The sequence below is a fragment of the Macaca thibetana genome, chromosome 14 (assembly GCF_024542745.1).
Source record: "Macaca thibetana thibetana isolate TM-01 chromosome 14, ASM2454274v1, whole genome shotgun sequence".
Lineage (NCBI taxonomy): Eukaryota > Metazoa > Chordata > Mammalia > Primates > Cercopithecidae > Macaca > Macaca thibetana.
This window is the reverse complement of record NC_065591.1, coordinates 66,226,343-66,244,931: the sequence shown is the minus strand read 5'-3', so window position 1 is coordinate 66,244,931 and position 18,589 is coordinate 66,226,343. Positions and strand designations below refer to the sequence as shown.

The 18,589-nt window shown below is 41.2% G+C and overlaps 1 protein-coding gene across 1 annotated transcript in view; it reads right to left on the bottom strand.

Moving 5' to 3' along the window:
• POLD3 (DNA polymerase delta 3, accessory subunit) overlaps positions 1 to 18,589 on the bottom strand; it is a 56,768-nt gene that overhangs the window by 30,539 nt on the left and 7,640 nt on the right. Inside the window, exons 3-5 of the mRNA XM_050756221.1 lie at positions 11,728 to 11,830; positions 5,089 to 5,128; positions 3,645 to 3,777 (exon numbers count right to left, since the gene is read on the bottom strand). Coding sequence (XP_050612178.1) covers positions 3,645 to 3,777; positions 5,089 to 5,128; positions 11,728 to 11,830 — 276 coding nt within the window. The remainder of the gene's footprint in view (positions 1 to 3,644; positions 3,778 to 5,088; positions 5,129 to 11,727; positions 11,831 to 18,589) is intronic.

Below are 18,589 nucleotides of genomic sequence, written 5' to 3'. Positions count from 1 at the left end.
ATCTTTTGTGCATCAGAGTTAAGAACAGATGGAAATCATTTGCTTTCACCGACTGCTCTTCCTCTCTGGCCTTGCAGTACTTCCACATACAAGGAAAAGGGTAATGTTTTATTTCACTGTCAATGTCTGAAGTTGGCGTTGAAACAACTCTTTCTCCTTCTGGTTTGAATTCCACACCTTAGGGTCAGGACCAGGAATTGGCAATGAGGAAGAGACCGAGTTAGGCTGGGAGTATGTCTGATGACAAGAGATCTCTGGTCAATCCTAAAATTTCAACTTTCTTCATGTCACGGCACTTAAAACACACGAAATCATGAGTCAGATCTCAGTTGGCCCATAATTCTCAGGACCAAATACAAACTCATTTGTTGGAGATAAATTCACTTTTCTACTGAGGATACTTTAAGTAATTAGGTAAAGTTTCACTGAGGTGCTTCCTATTACCACATTTCTACTTGCCATGTTTATTTTAGTGGGCCCTGGCAGATTTCATTTTGAACTTTTGCGTCACTTTTATTCTTGTTTGCTTACTTGCTAGATACAACAAAGGAACTGATTTTTAGAGCCTGGAATACCCAACTAGATTTAAAAATTTTTTGAAATCTAGTAATATATTTCAAATAAACTTATCAGGGTGTTAATATTTTCTTGAAATCCTTCCCTAAAAGACAAGAGACTTGTAAATTATTACTCTTTGGCTATACATTTGTTTATTTAATAAATATTTGTATACTTATGCTCAAGGTTTTGAGCTAAAGAAAAAAAAGAACTAATGTCTATCACTAATTCACTCAATAACTACTTATTAGTGTTCCAGGCACTATTTTGGGTATATAGTTAACAACTGAGACACGATCCCTATTCTCATGGAACTTACAGAAACTATGGCAATTCTGTCTCTCTCTCTCCCTGAGGACCCATCTTTATCAGTCATCCCACCTCCCCAGGATTTTCAGCCTTTTCTTCTCTATAGCACCCTCCTAACAATCCAAGTTCAAGTCATTCTCAACTTTAGAAACGTATATATCCTTCCCGTCTCAATCCCTCCTTAGCTACCACCCTCTTTTCTGCTTTGCAGTCAAATCTCCTGGAAAGAGCTGTCCATATTTGCTGTCTCACTTCCTGTGTTCCCATTTACTTAGCTCACCAGAATCTGGTCACTCCACTGAAAATGCTCTTACCAAGGCTATCACTAAATTCCATGGATAATTTTCACTTTCTAACTTACTTGGCTTCTCAGCAACATTAACATTGTTGACTGGTCCCTCCTACTTGAATCTCTTTCCTTAGGGGCTAAAACCCCATATACTCTTATCTCTGATGGCTCCCTCTTGAGCCCCCCTTTTTCTGTTCTTCCCTTGAAAAGCAACTATCATTAAATAGTGCTTACTATGTGCCAAGTGCTATTCTAAGTGCTTAACATATAATAGTCCATTTAATCCTCTACAACCCTATTTGGCTGGTACTATTATCAGCTTTACTGACAAGAAAATTGAGGCACCGAGAAGTTAAATAATTTGCCCAAGGTCACGCAGCTAGTAATTTGGCCTAGAGTTTTACTTTCTGCCCTTCTTTCATTCTATACATTCTCTCTGCATAACTATCTACTACTATGGCCCAGTTACTATTCTTTCTGATTCCAAAATCTCTCTTTAACCCAGATTTCTCTCCTTAGCTCTAGATTCACCTATCTTTTGCGATGGACATCCTCAGTTGGATTTCTCACAGGCTTCTCAAACTCAACATCTCTAAAACCCAATTTGTCATTTTTCTCTCTCTCCTAAAGCCTGCTCCTCCTGTTATATTCCCCTTCTTAGTACTCAGCTGCCCAAGCCAGAAGCATGGGTATCAAACTTTTAATACCAAGAAAGGCTGTCTTCCCCCATCCCCTACCCCCACACACCTTGTCTCTGACCACTACCATACATTGAGGTTGTTTTTTATTTTTTTTTTGAGACAGAGTCTCGCTCTGTCGCCCAGGCTGGAGTGCAATGGAGTGATCTCGGCTCACTGCAAACTCCACCTCCCAGGTTCATGCCATTCTCCTGCCTCAGCCTCCCGGGTAGCTGGGACTACAGGCGCCTGCCACCACGCCCGGCTAATTTTTTGTATTTTTAGAAGAGACAGGGTTTCACCGTGTTAGCCAGGATGGTCTTGATCTGACCTTGTGATCCACCAGCCTCGGCCTCCCAAAGTGCTGGGTGCTGGGATTACAGGCATTAGCCACCACGCCCGGCCACGTCAAGGTTTTTTGATGGTCATGACTCATTAAACTTCACACCTCTCCATCCCCAACAGCACAACTTTACATCAGAAAACTGTCGTATCCACCTGGATCACTGCCACATTTCTCCTCCCTGATGGCCTTGCCTCCAGATTATTCTCTTCTGATCTATCTTCATACTGCAGCCAGAACAATCTTTCTAAAATGCAATTTTGATAATTTCACTCCATCTGCTTAAATATTTTCAGTGGCTCCCCAGTGCTCTCAGAATAGAGTCTAAATTTTTATCCTAGTAATCAAAGCATAATGTAATTCCTGCTTGGCCTTTTTAGTCTTCTATCTAATTATTTCCTACCTTTCACTCTAAGTTGCAGCCACAGAAAACAATTGTGGTTCTGCACAAGCATGTTTTCTCTCTTAGCTCTGTCCTTAGCCTCTCATTTCTCCTTTGCTTGGCTATTTCTACTGGGCCTTCAAGCCTCAAGTGAGATGTTATAACCTTCAGTGTCATAAGTCAACTGTCTTGTCCCCTGACTCTATCCATCCAAAAGTGGGAGATAAGTGCCCCAGCCAACATCTTCCCCCAATATTCCTCCTATTACAGCACTCTTACACTGTATCATAACTCCTGTCTCCCATCAGTTACATGAAAAGGTACGCGGGCACATTCACTCTCTACTGTATGGTATGTCATAGGTATCATGAGATATTTGCTGAATGAATTCAAATGATTTTGCTCAGTACCTGTCACAGCAGTAGGTGCTCAATATATATCTGGGGAACTGATCTGAATTCTCAATACAACCCCACGAAGTAGACATTATTACATCGAATTTAAAGGCAAAGAAACCAAAGCTCAAAGAGTTTAAGTAATTCGTCCAATGCCACCGGGCTACTAAGCAGCAAAGCCACAACTCAAGCCTGTGACCACCAATTTCCAAAATGTACATGCATTATAGCCCATTACCTCCTTGTGCTGTTAAGGACACAAAAGATTTTAAAAACCTGATCCTGGTATGGAAGCTTAAGAAAAAGTTGTTTTTGGATGAAAAGTAGAGGGGTATGAAATTAGGAATTATTTTTTTAAGGACAACATTTGAACTAGTTGAAGGATAGGTAGGATTTAGACAAGCAGAGACTGGGTAAGGGAGTTAGAAAGGGCACGACAAACATTTCTGGTGGCAGTGACAGGATAAATACATGAGAAGTAGATTTATGGGGAGTCCACTGGGGTTTTCAATATGGGTTGTGGCTGCTATTTTTCACCTTATGATGTACTAATAAAACCAGGCATGTGTCTTATTGCAAGATAAATGGGGTTTTACTAGACTTGGCATTCACTCTTAAGAGGCAGCCACTGTGTAAACATCTTACAAAATCAATTCGTAAAGAAGCCCACAAGGATCATTAAGAAGCTTACTTGCTGCAGTTCTGCAAGTTGCTTTTAAGGATGTCATAGTCAGTATTGAACAGAGGCCCACTGTCCTTTAGCATGGCTTTCTGGATGCTGTACACATGGATGCTGGCAGTCACAGCTAGCTTGGACTTCACTGCTACAAGTCAACAGGAAAAGCAGTCTGTTAATACACAAACTTCATAGCATAGAGGACTTTAACAAGAAACCCTTCTGCATTAAAGCATTTGTAATCTGCGGTGGTCCAAAAAACTCTAAAAGGCCACATAGCCACATATACAGTAAAACATCAACCCTTCTGTCTGCAATGGGGACATTATGACAAGTTGGTGGTGGTGAGTCATTTCTAAGTACAGCACCTGTGAGGGTATCAGTCATGCAGTGGACACTCAGTAAATATTAATGATTGATGATGACTACGATGATCTTTTTCTTTCGGTCAGAAAAGAGCCTTACACTATAGCATATAATTAAAGAGGACTAAGTAATTTATATCTGAGAATATCATTTATATATTTCAATTTTAGTTTAGAGAAAGCAACTCTGTAATAAAAACAATGCAAACTAGCTAAGCCTATGGAGGAGAAACACAAAAGAACACCACAAGAACAAATGTTAGGTTCTGTGAAGGAAAGGATTGCAGCTAACTTGTTCCATGTCCCCAGTTCCTAGTATAGAGCTTGGCACATAGTAGATAATCATTACCTATCTATACAATAAAGAAATTTTGCTTTGCTTAACACTGTGGGAATTCAGAAAGTAAAAAGTAGACAAACCCACCACTCTGAATACTTTAGAGTTAAATTTGGTAAAATACCCCCATCCTACCCTCACAGGCAGGAGCTCTTTCTTTTTAAAATACACATATTTTTTGTGTCCCTGACATGGCTGCCCTCCACCCTCCTCAGTTCCAATCTGTGAAATGGGGCCTGCAGGCCAAGGAGCCTTTATATACAAAGTACAACAGTACAGGTTTTGTCTTGAGATATAGGTCCAAGATTAGGAGAACCCTGTTATTAAATTCCTTTGAATTGGGTTTTTAAACAATCGAATGGTAGCACTAATAGTCTTGAAAGAGTGAGACAAATTTAATTTAGAAGTCTTTCTGACTTACAGAAAAGCATAACTTGCTTCCTAAAAAAACTGCCACTGTCTTTTTACAGTTGATGAGGTAGCTCATATGGTATTCATAACAGTTTCTGCATGTGTCACGAGTTTTGAAATTCTATGATAAAAGTGCTTTATAAATGTCAGCAGCTATTGGCCCTAAAAATGGGAAGTTAGGCAGATGTAGTATCATATTTTAACATGCTTCAAAAACTACTAATAAAATGACTATTGGGCTATTCAGTTAAATAGCTAAATATATGCAGATGTTAGAGGCAGATTTTTTATTGCACCTACATTGATGCCATAAGAGGAAAACTTGCTAAGTCACTAAAACACTTACCTTCCAATTTATCTTCTCTCACTACTGCAACCTTGTGGCACTGTAAGAAAACAACACTTTATTAGTGCTTAATGTAAGAATCTGCAATTTTAATTTCCTTGCCCCAATAATTCAATTGTGCTTGGATGTGAAATTAGGAAAACACCAGGCACTCCTTAAAATATATGTTATAATTTAATAAAGTCAGACTCACTCTTAATTTGCTTACTTTCAGGAAAAAAATAATTTGCTTATCTTAAAACTTCTCAATAAGGTTAAGAAAAGTGATCTAGTACAGATTTCAGTACTACAATTTAAAAAGTAAAGCATCTCAAATCAGTGTGAGCAAAGGCTTTTTAGTGAGTGATTTAATAAGAATTACTGTATAATCACATGGAGCCACATAAAAATTGGATCTGTTCCTCATACCATATACCAAAATAAATTCTAAATGGATCAGAGATTTAAATGTAAAAAATGAGGCTGAGTGCGGTGGCTCATGCCTGTAATCCCAGCACTTTGGGAGGCTGAAGTGGGTGGATCACCTGAGGGCACGAGTTTGAGACCACCCTGGCCAACATGGTGAGGCCCTGTCTCTACTAAAAATACAAAAATTAGCTGGGTGTGGTGGCAGGCGCCTATAATCCCAGCTACTCAGGAGGGTGAGGCAGGAGAATCACTTGAACCTGGGAGGCGGAGGTTGCAGTGAGCTAAGATTGTGCCACTGCACTCCAGCCTAGGCGACAAGAGTGACACTTGGTCTCAAAAAAAAAGAAAAGAACACACACATGCACATGAAAACATGTGTGAATTCTATAACCGGCTATAACCTAAGAAAGAGGGAACATTTCCTAAGTATAATTTGAAATCCAGAAATAACTGAAATAATCTATTAAAAAAAAATTTAAATGAAAAAAAAAAATTTTAGTACAAACACAAACAATAAAGTGGAAAAAAAATCTGCAACTTACATCACAAAGGGTTAACATACAACTTCTAAAAATAAAGAAAACAAAGACTAACAACCCTTTAGAAAATGGGCAAGAGAGGCCAGACGCAGTGGCTCATGCCTGTAATCCCAGTACTTTGGGAGGCTGAGGCAGGCAGATCATGAGGTCAAGAGATGGAGATCTTCCTGGCCAACATGGTGAAACCCCGTTTCTACTAAAAATACAAAAATTAGCTAGGCGTGGTGGTGCGTGCCTGTAGTCCCAGCTACTCAGGAGGCTGAGGCAGGAAAGTCGCTTGAATCCGGGAGGTGGAGGTTTCAGTGAGCTGAGATTGTGCCACTGCACTTCAGCCTGATGACAGAGTAAGACTCCATCTCAAAACAGGAAAAAAAAAAAAAAAAGGGCAAGTGGTAGGAACAGACAGTTCACAGAAAAAGAAATATAAATATCCCTAAAACATATGATAACATATGCTGTACGGAAACAGGCACTTTCATACATTGTTGGTGGGAACAAGAAACAGAGTGATATTTGGCAATATCCAACAAAAGTACACATGCACTCACCCTTTGACCAAGCAATTCTACTCTAGGAATGTAACCCTAAAACACACTAGCAAAAATATACAAAACACATAGGCACTAAGCTATTCACTACAGCACTATTAATATCTGTAATAGCCAAAGATCGTAAATAACAACTACCAATAAAGGAGTGCTGAATAAGCTAAGGTATATCTATCAATGTGGCACTATGTGGCTATAATAATGAGGAATATTTCTATAACTGCTGTGGAGTGATGCTCTGAATCTACTGTTATGTAAAAAAAAACCAGAGTGCAAAATAGGTTGCACGTATGAAAACATTTATCTAAGAAAGAGAGGCAAAATTAATATATATTTTCTTATATTAAAAATATATACAACAGGCCAGGCGCAATGGCTCACGCCTGTAATCCCAGCACTTTGGGAGTTTGAGGTGGGTGGATCACGAGGTCAGGAGTTCAAGATCAGCCTGGCCAAGATGGCGAAGCCCTGTCTCTACTAAAATACAAAAAAATATTAGCCGGGCATGGTGGTGGGTGCCTGTAATCCCAGCTACTTGGAAGACTGAGGAGGAGAATTGCTTAAACCCGGGAGACAGAGGGTGCAGTGAGCCGAGATCGCACCACTGCACTCCAACGCCTGGGCGACAGAGCGAAATTCCATCTGAAAAAAAAAAAAAAGGAAGGAGAAGGCGAACCCAATGTAACAGTTACCTGTAAGGGAAAGGAGGGAACCTATGAATTGAAAGCAAAATGGAAAAAAAAAATTGAATTTAACTAGATATTGAATTGGTGGCTTCAGTAGAGTGAGGAATTATTTCAAGTGATTCTAAAATACAGGATGACTGTGCATCCTTAGCAGGACATATCCTACAGACAAAGAACTGCAAAGAAATCTTATTTTCAGTAATCAAATTGTTGGTAAAAATACTGGTTTTGCTTTTCGAAACCTTGTATATTTGTGTAAAGCAAATAGATATTTTTGTTAATGTTCGGAATCACCAAAATTCACAACATAAAAAAAAGAGCAATCTAAACATCAAATAAGTATTTTAAAAAGTGTAACCATAAGTTTGAGCTGGGATTATTAATGTTCTCATGATGTGTTTTCTCTTAAAACAGGCAGTCCTAAAAATGTCATTTTTACTGGTTTATTTAAGGGAAGAAAAAAGTCAGGTTCTGTAAAACTGCACACTAAAAATTACAGAGATTATAAAAAGTACAGACCATTAGGAATGAATCACTCAAAACCTATGCAGCTTTGCAGTAAAGAGCCCTAAAAACAGTAATTCGCACCTCATGAGAAGATCTGAATAGACCAGACAGGTCAGAGTGGCTATATACTGCCTCAGGGGATACTGAAAGTACGTAAAAAAACAACAGAATGGAAATGCCAGCTGGTGCTAAAACAATGCAGACCAGAGGAGAGCTCTGATTCAATGGGTTCCTATTAAAGTGGACATGGGAGTTAGGGAGCATCCACAAACCCAGAGCCTAGGAGGGGGTAAGCCCCCTGTTCTTAGCAGAACAGGGAAAACATGGCTAGCTGATGAGAGAAAATTCTTCATAGAAAAATTACGGCTAAAAAAACAGAAAGGCCAGGTGTCGTGGTTCATGGCTGTAATCCCAGCACTTAGGGAGGCAGAAGCATGAGGATCATTTGAGCCCAGAAGTTTAAGACCAGTCGGCCAGGTGCGGTGGCTCACACCTGTAATCCCAACACTTTGGGAGGCCGAGGCGGGTGGATCATGAGGTCAGGAGATCGAGACCATCCTGGCTAACACAGTGAAACCCCATTTCTATTAAAATACAAAAAATTAGCTGGGCGTGGTGGCGGGCACCTGTAGTCCCAGCTACTCAGGAGGCTGAGGCAGGAGAATGGCGTGAACCCAGGAGGCAGAGCTTGCAGTGAGGCGAGATCGCGCCACTGCACTCCAGCCTGGGCGACAGAGCAAGACTCCATCTCAAAAACAACAACAAAAAAAACCAGCCTGGGCAACATAGTGAGACCTCGTCTCTAACAAAAATAAAAGTAAAAAATTAGCCAGGCATGGTGGTGCATGTCTGCAGCCCTAGCTACTCAGGAGGCTGAGGCAAGGGGATCACTTGGGCCCAGGAGTTCAAGGCAAAACATCACCATTTTGTAACCTTTAGTGAATTAATGATTTAGGCAATGATTAAAACTAATCTCAGCTAAAATCATTAGATGAAAAGCTAATAGGGAACCCATAAAGCATAGATCAGGTTGACAGTTCTTCACATTACAAAAAGAACCAGCCAAACATTTCCTTGAAATTTTCAAATAATCCTCTGGAAGAATCTCTGGAATGAGATTTGAAGGAAGCTTTCACGTTCTATATATTTTTAAACATTTTTTATAATAATCATTGGAAAAATAAAAATTATTTACATTTTAAAAAATCCAGGTCAGGCACAGTGGCTCACTTCTGTAATCCCAGCACTTTGAAAGGCCGAGAAGGGCAGATCACTTGAGCTTAGAAGTTCGAGACCAGCCTGGGCAACGTGACAAAACCCTACCCCTACAAAAAATACAAAAATTAGCTGGGCATGGTGGCGAGCACCTGTAATCCCAGCTACTTGCGGGGATGAGGCAGGAAGATGGCTTAAACCCAGGAGGTTGAGGCTACAGTGAACCGAGATTCTGCCACTGCACTATAGCCTGGGTGACAAAGTGAGACCCTGTCTCAAAAAATAAATAAAAATAAAAATGATTAAAAATTCCATATAAAGCCGTGTAATGTCTTTTTTCTTTCTAGAAGCACTAAAAACTTGAAAAGGAAATTATTAATACAAGAATTAAAAGAACAAAACCTGACATAATGCTTAAGAATTTGCCTTTCCTTAGGATTCCCTTTAAGGGAAAAAAAGCATAGGTAAGCATCCACATTTGGTCAGTTAATTCCACAGGGCTCCACAGAGATTCCCAGTGAGGCTATTGGGAGGGCAAGTCCAGGGCTCCAAAATCCTCACAACCACTTCAACCACAGCAACCACGCTCTTAATAAATTTTACATATAGAACTCTGATTAAGATTTTGTTTGAAAAAGCATTCTCCTGCTAAAAAAAGATAGGCAGAATTTAAATGCCATCTTATACTTAGAAACAGAAAACCTTTTTATAAGCAAGCCATGGCTTAGAAGTTTTTAACTGATTATAGGTTATACATCATTTTGAAAAATGGTCTCAGAAATATGCACTGAGGAACACAATTTGAACACTTTCAGTGTCATCCAAGAAAACTCTGGACTCTGAAGACCAACCATGAAGACTGTCCAAGAATCCTAAATTAAGAGCCCCTGTTATAATGGGTTAGTTTGAGTAAAAATCTATATTATCTTAAAACACAAATTATTAACTTGGGATCCTATTCCAGAAGATCCACGAACTCAAAATTTTATGAATGTCAACATATGCATTTTTCTTTCAGATTCTCAGTGACCAAAAAAAGAAAAAAAATTACTGCTTTAAAGAAATATAAAGATTCCCAAGTAAAGGCTTAAATATGACTAGATTGAGGGCACTGACATAACTAAAGAGAGAGACAGAAGGTTAGTTGACCCTGCAAACAGAAGAAAATATGACAATCAGCTATAATCTTTGACAATAACCATTCAAGAGCTCTAGAGTGGCAGAACTCTGGAGGCAGGTTTATCTCTGAAAGTAAATGAGTCACATCTGTTTAACTTTGCTTCAGAGATATAAATGACATTCTTATTTTACACTTGCAAATATCTTGGTTATCATTTGGCTTGCCAAATAGCTTGCAAACAAGAAAAGAATATGTTGGCTAGAGAGTATTAAGTATCTGATCCTTCTAGCAGTTTTGTTGCTCCTTGTAAATTACTAAACTGACATTCCAGTTTTATTTTATATCACCCAAGCTGGAGTGCAGTGGTGCAATCACAGCTCACTGCAGCCTTGACCTTATGGGCTCAAGTGATCCTTCCCACTTCAGCCTCCTGAGCAGGCGGGACTACAGGCGCATGCCACCATGCCCGGCTAGTTTTTGTATTTTTTGTAGAGATGGGGTTTCGCTAGGTTGCCCAGGCTGGTCTCGAACTCCTGGGCTCAAGTGATTCTCCCAACCCAGCTTCCCAAAGGGCTGAGATTACAGGAGCGAGGCACTGTACCCAGCCTGACATTTCAGTTTTAAATCTCACATGCTTGAGACTCAATTGCTAAAAAACAAATCCAGTCAATATTTCGACAAATCAGGGCTCTGAACTTATAATTCTGAGGGAAAATCAAAAGAAAGAGGAAAACGTAGTAGATCTTTGAGAAGGGGCCACCTGACCTTTGGGCAAAGTCCCACGGGGCTTTTTATGCCCAAAAGAACCTTCAGACAGGAAGTCTGAGGAAGTGAGAACAGAGGAGGTATGCCTTACTTTTGGGAGGACGCCAGAGAGGGGAATTATTAAAGTTCCCAAGGCCCAGTTTGGTGCAGGAGAGGGAACAAGACATCTTAGCAGAGCTTCTGGTACCCACCAAGGCATGGGAGTAACAGAATGATCCCTGTGCCCCTGAGAGGGACACGAAAATAGCTAAGAAAAAAATCAAGCAGACCTGAGAAAGCTTTACAGTCAGGATGATGAAATCCAGCAGTCACCTGCGGTGCCAGATGACCAGATACCAGGTGGGACTACAAAAAAGAAGAGGAAGGAGAATAAAATGTTCCCACCCTATGCACTGCATTAGCCATGCTCCTGCCAAAAACCCTTACCCTTTAGGCACTTAGACGTAAGCCTAACCAAATGAATGTTCAAAATTAAAATGAAGTTCAGTTAAAGAAATTATAATTTTTGAACACTTGTATTCGTGATTCGAAATTTGAACAGGTGTAAAATTAAGCACCATTGTTCCCCATATACCTTCAAGAGGGAAAAAGAGATATAGGGAATAACAGAAGCAGTCTCCTAACATCTTATTGCATAATAATGATACAGTCTCTGCATCACAGCCAAGATATTACCCAAACTTCTCAGTTTTCGATTTAGTCTAAACACCCAAAATAATCATCACCATCAAACAGCTCTTTAAAACTACTATAACACAGAATCTTGGTTTTTTTCTCTCCCCTAAACTATGTTATAACACTCTTCATAACACAAACACATTTAAGCTCATTACAAGGCTCTGAGAACTTACGGAATGTCCATTCTGAATGAGACTGCCAGACACCAAATAGGTAACATGCAGTTGGGCTCCTGAATTTTCTTTTCGTTTCCTTTCAACATAATCATACAGCATCCTGTTCCAAAGAAAACAAGCCACAAGTAAGTCATCAGTAAGAGTTCTTACATGATCAACTCTTAATTAATGACTTAAAAGATATATGAAATCTGGTAGTCCATCAAATTTTCTGAACAGTAGCATTTTTGCTTGGCTTATGGTCAGTTAAAAAAAGGATGGACTGTAGACAGGACATGGGGAGTAGAGTCCACTTGTATGGAGCTGGCACAGTGATCAGTATATTAACTGAAATAAGATTAATAATAGACCAAGAGGGACTGAACCTGCATTAAAACAGTGGCAATGATACATAATAAATAGAACACTGAATCAAGAAGTAGTTTGGTAACTGTCTAAGCTCTGGATAAGATAATTAATTTGTCTAGGCCTCTTAATATCCCAAGGTGTGAACAGGAGGGTTATATTAGATTAGTGATTCTTTCAACCTGGGATTCAGGTGGCCATCTATAACCCTCCAACCCTAAAGTTTCAGCAAATGTTTATGTGCTTTTTTGGGAGGAGATGTGTGAGAGTTTTCGATGGATTCCGAAGAGTGAATTACTCCAAAACATTAAGAACTACTAAGTATATGATCACAAATGTCCAGCTCTGAAATTCCAATTTTAAGATTACTCAGATTTAATGCCGATTCAGAATTGCAGAATGTAACAGCTTACTCACATCGCCCAGTATTCAGAATAATTCATTAACCTGAGATAGCCAAATACTAAATGCAGAAATAATGCTGCTTTTAGTAAAATCTCTAAATTCATTTTTACCCTATGATCCAGCAAGTATCAGAAGTTGGCTCCCTTCAACAATCCAGTTTAAAAACAACAAAAAGAGACATAACATGTCTTTTATTTCGAGAAACATTTACAGTCTCTCTATAATATACTTCTGCCAAGCACAGCTAGAAATTTAAAAATCCCCAGAGAAACTCAACCTACATTGCTGTTCCCTCTCTTCTTGAAGAGCCTGCTCTCTCAGCTTCCATGAAACCATGACCCACTGAGTCTCCTGCTACCCCTCTCACTGCTTCTGCTTCACTTTCTGAAGAGACTTCTCTACCTCCTCCCTTTCCTTAACTGTTGGTGTTCTGCCTTCAGCTATCTTTTCACTCTATGTATTAGAGTGACTGACCATTCCTGTCTGCCTGGGTCTGAGGGGTTTCTTGGGATGTGGAACTTGCAGTGACAAAATCGACCATCCTGGGCAAACCCAGGGTGGCTGGTCACCCTACTACATATTTTCCTCGGTTTATTTCATCCATCCCTGACTATAACATCATCTGCTCAAACCACCCAAGCCAGAAATCTGGGAGTCATTATCCTTCACTTCTTCCTATCCAGTGAGTTGCCAAGTCTCATCAGCTCTCCTTCCCAAGTAATTCTTGACTCCATGCCCTCCAAATCTCTTGACTAGACTATTTCAATTCCAAGTATCAATTCCTCTTCTCCTCCCCACTTCACCTTCATTATCCATGATGCTGCCAAAGTGAAGTTTAAAAAATGCAAATCAAGTCATTCAGTCAACAAAACTTTACTGAGTGATTACTTTATGTTCTATGCCTTAGTGACAGAATAGTGAATAAAGCAAGTCTGCTCTTAGAGCTGACATTCTAGAAATGAGACACACAATAAATATATATAATCTCAGATGACAGTAAGTTTATGGAAACAAAATTAAGTAAGGTAAGGAGGACAGAGGGTGCCTGAGAAGTTTTGCTATTTTATATAAGGTGATTAGGGAAGGCCTCATTAGCAGAGCCCTGCACAGAGGGAGGGAGCCAGCAAGGTGGATATCTTGGGAAACAATGTTCTAGGCAGACAGTCCGACAAATGCCAAGGTTCTGACGCAGGATGGTCAGCAAGATCCAAGGAAAAGAAAGGAGGCCAGTGTGCTGCAGTGAAATAAGGACAGTAGTAGGCGAGAGAGGGCAGAGTGCCAGGCACATAGGGCTTTGTGGCTACCATAGGACTTTAAGAAGCCATTAGAAACTTGAGAGCAGAGGTAACATGATCTCACCTTTTGGAAGGATCTGAGGTTATGTGGACGATATACTGTAAGGGAGCAAGGGAGGAAGCAAGGAGACCAGTTAGGAGGCTATTGCAATAACCCAGCCTAGAGATGATTGGTGGCTCAGTTTGGGGCGGTAGCAGTGCAGGTAGTAATTAGTGGATGAATTCTGGGTATATTTTAAAGTGAGAAACAAGAAGATTTGCTGATATACTGTGGTGAGGTGTAAGAGAAAGAAGAGTCAAAAATGACTGCACTAGGCAACCCAAAGAAGCAAGCTGCAATTCACCGAGATAGGGGAAAAGCAGGAAAAGCAGGTGTTGAGGGGAGAAGTCAGGAGTTAGGTTTTGGGGCATATTAAATTTGCAATGCCTATTAGTCACTGTTGATGTTGAAAAAGTTGCTAGATAGTCTTGCCTGAAATATAATTCCTTGTTATAAATCTTTCAGTAGCGCCAGGCACGGTGGCTCATGTTTGTAATCCCAGCTCTCAGGGAGGCAGAGGCGGGAGGATAGCTTGAGCCCAGGAGTTTGAGACCTGCCTGGGCAATATAGTGAGATCCCGTTCTCCACAAAAAGCGGGGGTAAAAAAAGACAAAATAATAATAATAATAATAAGTGTAACAAAGCTTTCAGTAGCTTCTCATCCCCTAAGGATCAACTTCAAATCTCTAGGTATGACAGGTAAAACCCTTCTTGTTCTGGGCCCTGTATCTCTGACCATTCCCCATCATACCTACACTATCTTCATCCTTATGAAACATTCTACAGTTCCCTTTATTCCTTTGTATATGCCCCTCCTTCTGCCAGCCTGGCCTCGAACCCCTGGGCTCAAGCGATCCTCCTGCCTTGGCCTCCCAAAATTCTGGGATTACAGGAGTGAGCCATCATGCCTAGACAATGAGCCTCTGCCTTCTAAGCTCTAACAAATCTTATCTCATATCCATTATTACAGCATGTATCACCCTGCATTCTAACTACTTATTTTACATATGAGGCATCCGCTCTGGACTGTTAACTCCTTGAGTACAAAAAGGTGCCCTAGTCAGGATTTTTGCTGATTCCTCCTCTTTGCCCTTTGATGTTTCTTTCCATTACAACAATTGTGTTAGAAGAATAAATGAGCTAACAGATCCATGAACATTTTGGTTTGTTGATGCTAGTTTGGACCATGCTAAGGGAAGACGTGATAGGCAGGTACCATGCCCAAGATGCTCTCAAGCTTGCTGGCCAAATGCAGTATTTTTTATCCACAACTAATAGTCCTGCCCATATCATCAGTCATTGTCCTCTACGTACCTGTCTCCCCAAATTGACCCCAGTTCTTCTCTCTTATATTATTAACAGAAAATTCAAAGCAAACTCTTATTTTAAAAAAGAATTCCTGCGGCCGGACACGGTGGCTCACATCTGTAATCCCAGCACTTTGGGAGGCCAAGGCAGGCGGATCACCTGAGGTCGAGAGTTCGAGACCAGCCTAACCAACATAGAGAAACCTCATCTCTATTAAAAATACAAAATTAGCTGGGCGTGGTGGTGCATGCCTATAATCGCAGCTACTCAGGAGTCTGAAGCAGGAGAATTGCTTGAACCTGGGAGGCAGAGGTTGCAGTGAGCCAGGCTTGTGCCATTGCACTCCAGCCTGGGCAACAAGAGCAAAACTCTATCTCAAAAAAAAAAAAGGAAAGAATTCCTGCCTATTTTTTTGAGTCTAAAACATGTTTTATCTAATCTAAGCCAAACTTTTTTTTTTTTTTTTGGGAGATAAGAGTCTCGCTCTGTCGCCAGGCTGGAGTGCAGTGGTGCGATCTCAGCTCACTGCAATCTCTGCCTCCAGGTTGAAGCAATTTTCCTGCCTCAGCCTCCCAAGTAGCTGGGACTACAGGCACGCGCTGGCTACTTTTTCGCATTTTAGTAGAGACGGGGTTTCATCATGTTGCCCGGGCTGGTCTCAAACTGCTGAGCTCAGGCAATCCGCCCGCCTCGGCCTCCCAAAGTGCTAGGATTACAGGCATTAGCCACCGCGCCCAGCCTAAGCCAAACATTTTTTAATAAACAAAATGTAAAATATTCTTAAATAAGAATGACGGCCGGGCGCGGTGGCTCAAGCCTGTAATCCCAGCACTTTGGGAGGCCGAGACGGGCGAATCACGAGGTCAGGAGATCGAGACCATCCTGGCTAACATGGTGAAACCCCGTCTCTACTAAAAAAAAATACAAAAAACTAGCCAGGTGAGGTGGCGGGCGCCTGTAGTCCCAGCTACTCGGGAGGCTGAGGCAGGAGAATGGCGTAAACCCGGGAGGTGGAGCTTGCAGTGAGCTGAAATCCGGCCACTGCACTCCCGCCTGGATGACAGAGCCAGACTCCGTCTCAAAAAAAAAAAAAAGAATGACAACAGGCTCGGCACAGTGGCTCACGCCTGTAATCCCAAAATGTTAGGAGGCCGAGGCAGGCAGATCACGAGGTCAGGAGTTTGAGACCAGCCTGGCCAGCAAGGTGAAACCCCATCTCTACTAAAAATACAAAAAGTTAGCCAGGCATGGTGGCACGTGCCTGTAGCCCCAGCTACTTCGGAGGCTGAGGCAGGAGAATTGCTTGAATCCGGCAGGCGGAGGTTGCAGTGAGTCGAGATTGTGTCATTGCACTCCAGCCTGGGCAATAGAGCAAGACTCCATCTCAAAAAAAAAAAAAAAAAAAAAAGAACAACAACATATATGACTTCTTACAAGATACACTTCCTACACGTATGATTAATTATAGCTTCCCATTTTAATTCATTAATCTTCCCTCCTGATCAGTTCCACCCATAATGTTCCCCAGGATGAGTACAATGTATTGCCCATACTGCTTTCTCTAACCTAACTTAATTCTTTCACAGCATTTTCACAATCTGAAATTATCTTGTTTAAATCAATTGGTTGGGGCGGGGGGGGGCTTGTCTGTCAGGTTTACTATTGTATGACATAGCCTGAAATAATGCTAAAGAAAACAGTATGAGGCCAGGCACACTGGCTCAAGCCTGTAATCTCAGCACTTTGGGAGGCTGAGGCGGGCGGATCACCAGGTCAGGAGTTCAAGACCAGCCTGGCCAAGATTGTGAAACCCTGTCTCTACTAAAAATGCAAAAATTAGCCGGGCATGGTGGCGGGTGCCTGTAATCCCCACTATTTGGGAGGCTGAAGCAGGAGAATCGCTTGAACCTGGAAGGCAGAGGTTGCAGTGGGCCAAGTTCCACCACTGCACTCTGGCCTGGGTGACGGAACAAGACTCCATCAAAAAAAAAAAAAAAAAAAATATGTGAGAGAAATGTTTGTGAAAATAGTGAGGCCGAGCTTGGTGGCTCATGCCTATAATTCCAGTACTTTGGAAGGCTGAGGCAGGAGGACTGCTTGAGTCCAGACATTCAAGACCAGCCTGGTCAACATGGCAAGATCCCATCTCTCCAAAATAAAAAAATCAGCTAGCATGGTGGCATGTACCTGTGGTCCCAGCTACTCACAAGGCTGAGGTGGGAGGATCCCTTGAGCCCAGGAGGTCAAGGCTACAGGAAGCCATGTTTGAACCACTGCACTCCAGCCTGGGTGATAAGAGTGAGACTGTATTTCAAAACAAACAAACATAAACCATAGTGCTTGGTATTCATTCAATAAATATGTATTGGCATTCATTGTGTGCCTGACACTGAAGAGAGAATAATTGTGGCATATTATATTTTCCAAAGATGGCTGAGACAGCATCTCCCATTCCATATGCTCTTCTACATTCTCTCATTGAGAAGTAGAGTCCACCCCTTGAATCTGGTATGGCCAGTGATTCACTGCTTGACTTCTGAGGCTAGTCAGAAAAGGCAATTGGCTCTACACTGTGCTGGAACACAAGTTTTTGGAGCCTTGAGCTGCTATGTAAGAAGTCCGACTACCTGGAGACACCAGGCTGTGAGGAAGCCCAGGCCATATACATAGACCACATGCAAGCACTCTAGTCCACTGCCCCTGCGAAAGTCCCAACAGATGGCCAGAAGCAACAGCCAGACATGTGCTTAAAGATGCCTAGAGATGACCAGGTTCCAGTTATTGAGACTTTCCAGTGGGGATGCCAGACATCACGGAACAGACATAAGCCATTCCCACTGTGCCCTATCCAAATTCCAAAGCAAAAGATTCTATGAGCATAATAAAATGATGTTTCCAGGCACTACATTTTGGGGTGATTTCTGATACAGCAATAGTAATCAGAACAGCGATGAACCTGACAAGTTTCCTGCCTTCATCGAGTTTATATTTTAGTGGCAAAAGACATACAATAAGCAAAAAATGCCAAGACAATAATATGAATTATAAAATGCTGGGATAACCATATACCCATGTGCAAAAAAATGATGCTGGACCCTTTCCTTACACCATACACAAAAAATTAACTCCAAGTGATTCCTAGAAGATATAGTCAATATTTATACATTTCAGTGATTCATTTAAAAATTAGCTTGAACTAACACCTAATCTGAAAGCTTTAGTATAGTCTTACTATAACAACTAAAGCATTTCTCCTTCCTTCCTTTCCTCCCTCCCTCCCTCCCTTCCTTCCTTCCTTTTTTCTCTCTCCCTTTCTGTTTTAGAGACAGGGTCTTGCTCTGTCACCCAGATGGGATCATAGCTCACTGCAGCCTTGAACTCTTGGGCTCAGACAATTCTCCTGCCTCAGCCTTCCGAGTAGCTAAGACTACAGGTGCATGCCACCACACCCAACTTCTGTTTTAAA